At 36.0% G+C, this 13,101-nt stretch overlaps 1 protein-coding gene across 1 annotated transcript; it reads left to right on the top strand.

Annotated features, from left to right (window-relative positions):
- The first annotated feature begins 5,962 nt into the window (after positions 1-5,962).
- Positions 5,963-12,583, top strand: LOC127119709 (nodulation receptor kinase). Its single transcript, NM_001427394.1, has 15 exons — positions 5,963-6,624; positions 6,707-7,217; positions 7,439-7,908; positions 8,053-8,203; positions 8,586-8,657; positions 8,772-8,840; positions 9,549-9,620; positions 9,738-9,809; positions 9,889-10,064; positions 10,279-10,505; positions 10,643-10,769; positions 10,845-10,913; positions 11,237-11,426; positions 11,852-11,984; positions 12,078-12,583. The coding sequence occupies exons 1-15, from the start codon at positions 6,528-6,530 to the stop codon at positions 12,414-12,416; spliced, it is 2,775 nt and encodes a 924-aa protein (NP_001414323.1). The 5' UTR covers positions 5,963-6,527; the 3' UTR covers positions 12,417-12,583.
- Positions 12,584-13,101: the final 518 nt, after the last annotated feature.

Raw genomic sequence — 13,101 nt, 5'->3', positions numbered from 1 at the left:
TGTTGTATGGCTTAGAGTGTGAGCATATGTCCATTGTGGATTTTGTTGTTGATGTTGCATTGCTAGATGATTAGCATGCATATTGTGGCCTTTAGGGTGGTAGCTAATTCCCATGGTGAGGAATTAGTGAGTTAGTCATTTTGGACTGTTGTTGATGTTTGCATGCTAGGTGATTAGCGTGCATAGCATGGCCCATTTGGGGTGGTAGCTAATTCCCATGGTGAGGAATTAGTGAGTGAGTCACTAGGTCTCAAATGAGTGGGACTAGTGGGCTTGGTAGCCGTGCCTGGATTTGGACGGTGAGGTGAACTATATGTTCACAAATAGTCGGTACCGCATGCATGGAGTCTCGTTGCATAATTGATGTATGGCGTATAATATGAATGGATGTATTCCAGTGTTATACGTGTGTTGTGTGTTGTGTGTTGTGTTGATGTTGAGTATGATTGAGTTGATATTGCTGTTACTGAATATGTAATCTGATTTGGGTGATGAAATGTGTTATTTACTTAGCATTACATGATATTTTATAATGCTTGTTATATCGATTGAGGAACTCACCCTTACACTATTTTTCAGGTAACGAGCATTGACTGAGTAGAAGCTAGTGCTTGGAGTCTAGTGTAGTCTCCGTAGTGGGTCGTGCTCTGATAGATGTAACATCGGGACGGGATGTTTTTATTTTGTTGAATAATTCCACATGTAATATGTTACATGTTTTACATGATTGATGAGATTTCTATCCGCTGTGTTTTATGCAAATGCTTATGTTTTGAATTAATAAAAGAGCATGACCGTTATATTGGTGAATGGTGTGGAATATTGTGTGACACCCTTAAATGGCATATTTACTCTGATTTTTATATGTTGTTTTAATTAAATATTTGGGGTATTTTAGAAGGGTGTTACACTTACCATCCTGAAGAGAGAACGTCATGATGGGTGGACTTGAGGAGACTCAAGTATCTTTGACATCTTCAGTAGGTTATGATGGATTCTTGAATACAGCAGCCTTTCATCCACAATGGGAGAAACTACATCAGAGTTTGAGCTTTGCCAGGTATTTTGCAGCGGAAATCATAATACAACTCAACTTATGTACACACACTTCACCAGATCAGCCTCCACGAACATACCAGGCTTGAGTATGATTCAATACTAGCACAGTTGTCCCACACATAGGCCAATTGCCAACCACTAGAGATCGGTACACATAGTTCCTGTCATGAATAGTCCATCCACCTACTTCAAGGGACCATTCAGGGAACTCACAGAACCTTCCACGGGTTCCAACATCAGTACTAATATAACTCCTTGCAAGATACCAGAAAGTATCACCCATGGATCTCATCCAGAAACAGAATAGGATGCCTGCTCTGATACCAATTGAAATTCTGGTGTAGTCAGAATTCAGATGTTCTACTCTAAGTCATGACATCTGATCCAATATTGTAACTAATACAGCAAGACAGTTATTAACCCCTGTACTAATATGCACACGTTTACAGATGTCACGACCTCTCCTTCTATGTCACCCTAGAATGGAGGAGCACCTGGTTCTGTGCAGTAGGGATCAATCATAGCACTCACTTCTGTTGTTTTCCTACACAGTTATCAGCACGATGTCTCAATAGTGAGTTGGACATCATCTGTTACATTGTTCCAGTTTGTTGGCCATGTACTTGTATTTCCTAAAATAAAGGTTGAACAAGTTAAACTAGTTTCCACTTATTAAGGAGCTAACAAATAGACTATTTGCTAGGTTCATTAATTATAGATTAGTTGTTGGTTTCCTGGATTTTAGCTCAGCTGTTGGATTCCTAAAGAATAGCCTGAGAAAAATACTGAAACAGAAAAACCAATCATCCTACACTTTAGCACATGCTGTTAGGAATGAATGTCACAACATTCAGCTCAACAGCCAGAACATATGCTGATTCTGTTATGTTCCTGAGAACTGACTGTGCTAAATTTTCTGTACTGGGAAAAGACCAACCAGTCTCTACTACAGTATCAACCTACAGGAACAACTGTCAAGGCATCCAGTTTGACAGTTTCACAATGAACCTTTGGCCATGTCTGTTATCCTTGTGAAGACTAGACTTAACTAAATACTGAACTGAAACCAACCTGCCTATTATTCAGTATATGTTGTCACTGATGAACGTCACAACATTCTGATTGACATTCAAACAGAAAGCAATATACCAGGTCTGTATCATCTTGATAAGCAGACTGGAATATCAGCTGTGTTATGGCAGAAGTATTAAAACATGCAGAAGGAAAACAAACACAGGAAATTGTTAACCCAGTTCGGTGCAACATCACCTACGTCTGGGGGCATACCAAGCCAAGAAGAAGATCCACTATCAGCAGTATTAATTCAGAGTTAAACTCCCCCGTTTACAACTCTTCACTTAATCGCTACCCAATGCAATCTATACCTAGGAACTCCTAGATAGAAACCTCCAGTTTCCATTCCTATCACTACAAATACAATGTAATGTTCAAACAACTTGAACTTGCTTCACAACTTCGTTCAAGCACATAATTACTCTTGCCTACAGGCTTAGAGTTACAAAAACTCTCAGCTTTGAACACTGAGAAACACATGGTAACCTTCCCACAGATTGGGAGGTTTACCTCACACACACCCCTAAATTTTCATTCTAAGAGGCTTACAACAACTAGGTTACAATAAGCTATTTATAACCTAATCACCCAACTGGATTTGGGCCTTCAGAAATCGCAGCAAACTTGTTCTTTGCTGTTACAAATACAGCAGAAAATTTCTGCTACAAACAAGGTCTTCAATCCTAAAATCTCTCCATATATATCTCCTTATTTTGAGCCTATATATCTTCTGATTGAGTCTTTAAGACCTCCACATGGGAGTTAGGATATTCACCAAATATCCTCACCAATCCCATAATATATATTGAATTAATTCATTCAGTTTTCTACACATGTACGATGTCACAGGCATGATGTCGTGACATCGTACATGACATGTTGGTCCAGATGTTGAACTTCTTCAACCCAACATATTAAAACAACATAGATGATTACATTATTTGTTTTACAAAATTAATGCCAATCCTAAGGTATTAACAGCAGACAATATAACCCGTTCTGTTCCTCAGCAACTCCAATCGTCCTCCCTGTGGCAAGGTCCTGAAAAACACAATGAGAATGAAAAAAGGTTACATCACAGTTCAAGTCTTTAGTGAGTTTATGGATGGACAAAAGATTGTTAGAAAGCTTAGGGACATAAAGCACATGATTTAGGTGGATAGATGGGCTTTAACGGATGTTACCAGATCCGACAATCGGGGTTTGGGACCCATTTGCAACGGTAATATGACGTTTATTAGGTAAAGGTGAATAAGAAGATAGATATGACATATATGGAGTCATGTGATCAGTTGCACCGGTGTCAATAACCCAGATATCTTTAGAACAAGAGGCATTTAAAGCTAAGAAGCTAGAGTTCTTACCAATCATGGTCAGAGAACTAGTGTTAGAGAACTTACTTAAGGACTCTATAAAGAGAAACAAACCGTCTCGAGCCAAGAGAGGATCGAGATCTACTGTTAGGAGAGGATCGAAGGGCTGCCAATGAGAAACACCAACAAAGATGACAACCAAACAATCAAGAAACAACAATGAATGTTGTCTTGAGAAACAGCAATGAAGGTGAAACCGTCCGGATCTGCAACGGCGGTTGAGCGGTGTACGACGACTGCAAAGTCACCGAGATCACTAGGGTTCCAAGAGAAAGGGAACTTTGACCAAGAAAAAGGGTCGTAATAAGAATGGTTAGTGTTTTGAGCGCGGAAGCAGAGCCCCTAGAATCGGGTGCTCTGATACCATGTAGAAATATGTAAAGTTTTATATATTTTGTAAAGAATACATAAGAGGTATTTATAGACTATAAATCTATCTAAATAAGGGAAGGGTAATTATTATCCTTATAACCTATAAAGGCTAATCTAGTCATAATGAGCTGTACAGGACAATAACTCATAATGAGTTGTATGATATTCAACATATTCTAATAATAATAATAATACTAATATTACAACAACAACTATTCAATGCAAGGAGCTTCCATGATTAAAATACCAACATGACCTTGTTAGGGATATCATATTTGATATATTTAGGCATGCAAGGGTATTTATGAAGAAAGAGACGCATGTGAATTTCTTGACTGACGCACGCGATGGGTGATCGACTCTTAGACCAATCAATATTTTGGTGTATAGGTGGGTAGGAGGGAAACATGCATGTGTCGACTTGACTGGAGTTTCCCATTGGTGGAATTGAGGACTGTATGTTCTACCGTGGGACAAGCAGCTCTCAAAGCCGCTTCAATTAAAATGGCAAAGCATGAGAAAGCGTGTTTCGACAATCAACGTGCTTTCATACAATTTACCTTTGACACCTTTGATTTTCTAGCACCAAAAACAGTGGATATTTTACCGAGAATACAAAGGTTCATGCATAACAATGTTATGTCACCTAGGACAATGAATATAGTGTTTAAGAAGATTGGTTTTGCTATTCAAAAAGAAGTCGTGGTGCAGCTTGTTGTCCGTTTGACCGCTATATATATATATATATATATATATATATATATATATATATATATATATATATATATATATATTATTCTCTCTATGATTCTTTTCGGAAAAAATTTAACATTAATTTAATTTTATAAATAATAATTATAGGAGCCTTTAAGAAAAAAATGAAGTAAATTAGAAATACAGAAAAAACAACTTAGAATCAATTATATGATCCCAAAATTGTAACCTTCTGTCTAGGCCTCAAAAGTCCTATTACCCAGCTTTGAAATTAACGGCAACATATCAGATTTTATGCAACTTGTTACGCTGACTAATTAATACAGAAAGTAACAACAAAATAAATATTTATCTGTGTATTAACAATTAAATTACTTGAATAATGGTATGGGGTGGACTAAGTAAAACATATCAACATCTACCCTTTCTGTATTTACAATGCTTTCCAATAGTTTGGATTTTCATGCCTCTAACTTGATTCCATAACATAGAACCAAAAAAATGAGATAATTGGAATCAGTAAAAATTCAGTTAATAAACTGAGAATTATCAATTACAAGCTAATTTCTTAAATTTATAGAATATTATTTCCAATATTAAATATGGTAGTTAGGTTTCTTTTGCCTCTTCTAAAAAAATCTATATAGCAGTTAAGGTTCCTCAACGTGACAGCACTCCAAACATATTTTGGAGATATTGCCTCCAACAACTTTCTTTTATATATTTAATTATATTAGAATACTAAATCTATAACAATATATTCCGCAAATCGCAAATCCTAATTCAACCGACAAAAATCCGATATTACTAGACTAGATATCATCATCAGAATTCGAGTTCTGATATTCACGGAACTCTAATATTCACTGTTGTGTGTGAGTTTCTAGAAGTTATTATCACTTCATCTACCGACAAAGAAGAATAGTAAATCTGTAACAATATATGTAAACAATTAGGTAGACAAAAAATTCAGGCAAATCTTTATAAATGGAAGCGCTAGCTTAAGATTAATTTGTGATGTAGTTTTCAGTCAGCTCATGCTCAACAGTTATGCTAGTGTTACAAGGATGTAAGGGGTTACTTGCTCTTTTGGGGTATCATTGAGCCATTTTCCTACTTTCTTAATCCCTTTCCTATCAAATTTTTATATATTATATTACCAAATTTGAAAAGGAAACACTAGATGCTTTAATTATGCTAACCATATAACATACCAAAAAAAAACAAGTCTAAGCTTTTTCCGTAGTAAACCGCCACAAGTTTCTCTACACAAAACTGCAGAGACTAATCACTCAAGTCAGAGACTAATCGCGAAGTCAGATAGAATTACAAAAGTTTTAAATTTATTCCAAAGATACCATTCACTAGTTGCATCCATGAAATGAGAAGGAAGGAAGCAGAAGAAGACGAAGGACTGGTGTGTCCAATTATTTAAACCATATCAGTATTTTTATATACACAGATAATGAATCAACCACCACTAAAACAATAAGAATAATAATGTTCAACATCAACAATAATAAGAATAATAATGTTTAACATCACCAATAAAACTATAAGAAAAAAAAAACACATATTTAACAATGCACTTGTACTAATTCAATCTCTAATAACTCGTCTTCCATCTTTTTCCTAGCTACCTCCTGCAGTTTCCAGGCCTAAAGTCAAACCCCATTTTTTAACAATTTTTCTTTTTCTAATTTCTAACCCTCCATCAAATTGAGAACTTTTGTAAAATGGTTTCAAATCCTTTCACAAAGGTATAACTTTTGTACATGTTTACTATATTAGAGGATTGATCAAGTTCCCTTTGAAAAATCTCTAGGGGGTGAAATAGAATTCAGAAGAATTTTTATGGTACTATAGGGAAGATGGAGAGTTAGTTAGCATGGATTCGAGTTTGAGAACCCTTTGGGGTAACCTATCTTTCGGATTATGATGGAGCTACGAGTTATTTGTATAATAAGATTGGTTGTGGCGTGTGTTCTTTGTCTGTGTATATTTATCAGATCAGCTTCTTCTGCAACTGAAGGTTAGTAACTAAATAAACAGTTATTTTATATCATAGTATCGATTACTTGAAATGAATCTAACCTTTGTCGGTTTCCTTGCAGGGTTTGAGAGCATAGCATGCTGTGCTGATTCGAATTACACAGATCCAAAAACCAACCTAAATTACACGACAGATTACAGGTGGTACTCTGACAAAAGTAATTGCAGACAAATACCGGAAATTTTATTAAGCCACAGAAGCAATATAAACTTTCGACTGTTTGATATAGATGAAGGAAAGAGGTGTTACAATTTGCCAACAATTAAGGATCAAGTGTATCTGATAAGGGGAACATTTCCATTTGATAGTGTAAATACTTCGTTTTATGTTTCGATTGGGGCAACAGAACTAGGCGAAGTGACATCGTCTAGGCTCGAGGATTTGGAAATTGAGGGAGTTTTTAGAGCCCCCAAAGACAACATAGACTTCTGCTTATTGAAGGAGGATGTCAATCCCTTCATTTCTCAGCTTGAATTGAGGCCCTTACCTGAAGAATATCTACATGATTTCTCTACCAATGTTTTAAAACTGATAAGCAGAAATAATCTTTGTGGCATAGAAGACGACATCAGGTATGTCAATCCCTTCATTTCTCAATCCATTATATTTGCGCCTCATAAGAATCACGATATCCGCTTCGGATTGGATACCTTAAGCAGTCAAGGTGTAAACTGCAAACAAGGGAATCTCAACCTAGTGTAGTCTTTTTTTCTATTGAAATGATTTGTGCTTAGTGTTTGGTGCACAACTTTGTTTTGTTTCTCATAATATTAGTATCTTCTATAAATTTTAGGTTCCCTGTTGACCAAAACGATAGAATCTGGAAAGCAACTTCAACTCCATCATATGCTCTTCCACTGTCTTTCAATGTCAGTAATGTTGAACTCAACGGCAAAGTGACACCTCCTCTACAAGTTCTACAAACAGCTCTTACACACCCTGAGCGATTGGAGTTCGTCCACGTCGGCCTTGAGACCGATGATTATGAATACTCTGTGTTACTCTACTTTCTTGAACTAAATGACACTCTCAAAGCAGGACAAAGGGTGTTTGACATCTATCTAAACAGTGAGATTAAAAAGGAGGGTTTTGATGTATTGGAAGGAGGATCCAAGTACAGTTACACTGTCTTGAACATTTCAGCAAATGGATCACTCAATATAACCTTAGTCAAGGCATCTGGATCTAAGTTTGGACCCCTTTTGAATGCCTATGAGATCCTGCAGGCGCGACCATGGATCGATGAGACCGACCAAACAGATCGTAAGTGTTGTCACATTTAGCGGTCTTACACTCCATTTCCTTGTTCATCTATGCACTAAAATTGTCTTATTGATGAACTTTACTAGCCCTTAACCAATCTTCTATATCCTTCTCCAACTTACACAAACACTCTATTTTCTTCAGTGGAAGTTATTCAGAAGATGAGAAAAGAACTGCTGCTGCAAAACCAAGACAATGAAGCATTGGAGAGTTGGAGTGGAGATCCTTGTATGCTTTTTCCATGGAAAGGAGTAGCATGTGATGGTTCAAATGGTTCGTCTGTCATCACTAAGCTGTAAGTCCTTCTGCTTTTTAGGGCCATTATGGACTTGTTTATTTGAGTTTATCTCTACTGATATAAGCACTTTAGAGACTGTTTAAGAGAGCAGCTTATGACATGTTTATAAGCTGTTTCTAGCTTATTTCCATAAGCTCTCCAGGATAGCTTATGAAAACAACTTATAGCTTATATGAAAATAATTTGACTTTATTTTATCTTTTGGTATAGAAATAACTTATACATAAGCACTTATATGTTGAGCATTTTACGCTATAAGCACTCAATGTAACTGTTTATCCAAACAGGGCTTAATGCACCCATATGTGCCTATGAGTTATTGCTCTATTTTCCAAGTTGTGCATAAATTATATACATTTTCCTTTCCTGATTTTTCCAGGGATCTTTCCTCCAGTAATCTCAAAGGAACAATTCCTTCCAGTGTCACTGAGATGACCAAATTACAAATACTGTACTGCTTTCAAATCTCTTCTCCTTTAAAAGCTTCCACACTATTTTTGGTGGGAAACAGTAGAACTTTTCTATACATTATTTAGTAGTGTAACAACATTTTTGTTATGTGCAGGAACCTGAGCCACAACCATTTCGATGGTTATATCCCCTCATTTCCACCGTCCTCCTTGTTGATATCAGTGTAAGTATCCCTTCTCATGTTTAGTCAGGCCTAGGATGATACTGTACGAGCTTATAGAGTTTCTATTATCCTTGTAAATGTTAACATAAACAAGTACATGCATGCTGCAGAACTAAAATATGATAAAAATATAATGTATATAGTTCAACTCCTACAATTTCTAGAAGTCCTGAACACAAAAAATTGCGACAAAACTTCAATGTTACATAGCTCAACAAGCACTTCCCTAAAATATTATGCAGAACGACATCAACAAATTGCATGACTAAATAAACAACTCAAGTTCCTAGCTTCTCTTCTTTCTCATTCTTGAAGCGATAGCCGACAAGGATGCATGAAAGTGTAGTGTCTTACATGGATTGAGTATCCTATTTACATTTTACATGAATGCTCGCACTATACTAAAAAAATCCTAAACATTGAACATGTATCCTATTCTTTACGACATCGTGTCAGGTAACATAAGGTAGACACTAGACAGCCTCAATGCAACGGGAATCATCTAAAATATCTGTGTGCATCTTAATCCGTAAAAGATTCTATGATTAAGGCCGTTCCCGAAAAAACTTCAGTAGATGCAGAAACACCTCTGTGGGAATGTCCTTATGAGTAGTCCTTGAGAAATCTGTTTTGACATTATGTTATTTTTGCCATTAAAAAACTGCGACTGAATCTTTTTCAAACAATTGATTTACATTTATGAAACAGAGATCTGAGCTACAATGACCTAACGGGACAGCTTCCAGAATCCATTATCTCACTGCCACATTTAAACTCATTGTAAGTTTTATATGTTGTCATTCTAGTTCTACTTCATCTATGTTAGAAAGTTGTTTTCAATTGTTGTATATTTTTACTGTACTTGATTTATTCAGCTTGTATTTGATTTACTTCCAGATATTTTGGCTGCAATCAACACATGAGAGACGATGATGAAGCCAAATTGAACAGTTCACTAATCAATACAGAGTATGAAGTATTCTCAGACGCATAACATTAGAAATTTTTTAAATAAAACAACTCAATTTATTTGTTTCTGTTTTCACAGTTATGGGAGATGTAATGCAAAAAAACCCAAATTTGGACAAGTATTCATGATTGGAGCTATTACAAGTGGATCAATTTTGATTACTTTGGCTGTTGTAATTCTATTCTTTTGCCGTTATAGACACAAGTCAATTACTTTGGAAGGATTTGGTGGAAAGACCTACCCAATGGCAACAAGTAGGCATTTTATCTTCTATAATCCTTTGTATTCTGTGTGTATCTTCATTCTAAAGTAACAAGAATATCAATTGAAAAATGTAAACTTATGATCATGATAGATGATACTAGTTTCTGTAGAAGACAATTGCTGTGATGGAAGTGGTGATTTTAGCATGTTTGGTTTGGTCTAATCTACATTACATTTATGACATTCTCCCTCAAAAACATGCAGATATAATTTTTTCCTTGCCAAGCAAAGACGATTTCTTCATAAAGTCTGTATCAGTTAAGCCATTCACTTTGGAGTATATAGAGTTGGCAACAGAGAAGTACAAAACTTTGATAGGTGAAGGAGGATTTGGCTCTGTTTACCGGGGCACTCTAGACGATGGACAAGAAGTGGCAGTGAAAGTCCGGTCAGCCACATCAACTCAGGGAACCCGAGAATTTGACAATGAGGTATAATATGCATTATCAATTTACTAGAGCAACGAAATTCCCACAAAATGTTCTTAATTAAATGTTTGGTCTTGTAGTAGTTAAGGAAATATTTTGGTTCCTATCACACCATCTGATTAGTCTGATGAATCATGCAGCTAAACCTACTTTCAGCTATACAACATGAGAACCTGGTGCCTCTTCTTGGTTACTGTAATGAATATGATCAACAAATTCTTGTATATCCTTTCATGTCTAATGGCTCTTTGCTAGACAGACTATATGGTAAATATTTCACAAGTCTTTCGGTTGATATGTGTTGATACACAGTATTTCTGAAATTCAATTTGATGATAACAGGGGAACCGGCAAAGAGAAAAATACTAGACTGGCCAACTAGACTCTCAATTGCTCTAGGAGCAGCTCGAGGTAAGTAATATGATGATGTTTTAGTTTCACTATGTTGTGACTATGTACTAAGAAATAAGCTTACATCGTATCAAGATGAAGCATATACAAAAACTAGATCTTGCACCAGGCATAGTCACTTAAATAAGAATATAAGAGGCATCTATTTTGACTGTCATGAATCTACTTTGGCGTAAAGAAAATTTTCTTGGCATATGATGCATCCTAAAATTATTTATTCTTCACATAATAAACTCAGAGGCTGACCTAACTGACTTCACTACAAGTTTTATCTACAACATATTGAGGACAATAAAATGTTGACAAGTTTTCTGATTGAACAGGTTTGGCATATCTTCACACGTTTCCTGGACGATCTGTAATACACAGGGACGTAAAATCGAGCAATATACTACTGGACCATAGCATGTGTGCTAAGGTTGCAGATTTTGGTTTCTCAAAATACGCTCCTCAGGAAGGAGACAGTTATGTTTCCCTTGAAGTAAGAGGAACCGCAGGATATCTGGATCCTGAGTAAGTTAACTCTTAAAATTTTCTAAACATGAACTTTTCATATTGCTCTCATCAATCACTTTGAGACAAAAGTTTATTACATTTTCCATCCAAAGGTTTGTTGGAACCATCAGAAAGAAAAGAAAATCACATCTGAAAATGACTGGACTCTGCTATTATTTACTGTGTTGTGTTCTGTGCTTGTTTCATGGAGGCACTGTCAATCATAGAGAGATTGAAGAAACATTTCTGATTATATTCTTAATATGAAGTGTACATTAATTTATAAACATGCAGAAACTAAACTTCCAATATCAGTGACTACAAATTATAAGGGATGATCCATGTGAACTCAAATGAGATGAAGAAGAATCAAACATTTCTAGTCCTATTTGTTTTCATAACATGAAGAAATTTCACAATAGCTGGCATTTATCCCTCTGCAGGTACTACAAAACCCAGCAATTATCTGAAAAGAGTGATGTTTTCAGCTTTGGCGTGGTTCTACTAGAAATTGTAAGTGGCCGGGAACCTCTCAACATAAAGAGACCACGAGTCGAGTGGAGCTTGGTTGAATGGGTATGATCCATGTCCCCGGATTTGTTATTAATATTATTTTCAATTCTAAATGGTAGTTATATATAGTAGGCACTAACATAAATTTGCATGCAGGCTAAACCATATATAAGAGCATCAAAGGTGGATGAAATTGTAGATCCTGGCATCAAGGGAGGATATCATGCAGAGGCACTGTGGAGAGTGGTGGAAGTAGCACTGCAATGTCTTGAACCCTACTCAACATATAGGCCATGCATGGTTGATATTGTCCGCGAGTTGGAAGATGCTCTCATAATCGAAAACAATGCATCTGAATACATGAAATCAATTGACAGTCTCGGAGGATCCAACCGCTACTCAATTGTCATGGACAAAAGGGCGCTTCCTTCAACTACAAGTACGGCAGAATCGACCATCACAACTCAAAATGTGTCACACCCTCAACCGAGATAGTAATGGGTCAATGGAATTCTTTTGATTTGTTTTTTATTATTGCTTTAGTAATATTACATTCTAAATGGTAAAGGAGACAGATACTACTTCTGATTGTACTTTTATCCACTGTATGCTTCTCGAAAATGAATCTCTCTGGCTCAGCCCCAGTTTTTTATGGGTGAAAAGAATAATCTAGGTCAAGTGCAAGTGAAACCATATGGTGCATAATTTAGAAAAAAGCCATGTCATTTGCTAAGTTTAAACTTAACTAGTAAAAGTTTCCCAGACAAGTTGGATTATGATTTAAACTACGACAGTTAGACAATCCAATGAACAAAATCATATACACTTTGGTTGGACAAGCGACAAATCCAGTCAAGCAGAAGAAAACATATATATATATATATATATATATATATATAGGAAATACTTTTAGACCTATTTTGGTTTTAGAAAAATAAATATTTCCCTTTTGTTTACTATGAAGGATTCTTATTATTTTCACTTTGGTTTAAGCATGGTTCTAAATTGCGGTTGCAGTCAAGCCACAAAACTTGATATTGCAAAACAATGTGGTCGCAATTGCCATTGCGCACATTTAGATCAAGTGATTGTTTCTTTGGTGGCATTCATCAAACTCCGTCTCTTTACTAATTGAAGTTTGGGATTACACTACTCTCAAATGGCAATAAGGAAACATTAG

The sequence above is a fragment of the Lathyrus oleraceus genome, chromosome 2, assembly GCF_024323335.1.
Source record: "Lathyrus oleraceus cultivar Zhongwan6 chromosome 2, CAAS_Psat_ZW6_1.0, whole genome shotgun sequence".
NCBI lineage: Eukaryota > Viridiplantae > Streptophyta > Magnoliopsida > Fabales > Fabaceae > Lathyrus > Lathyrus oleraceus.
This window is presented reverse-complemented; position numbering and strand designations above follow the sequence as displayed.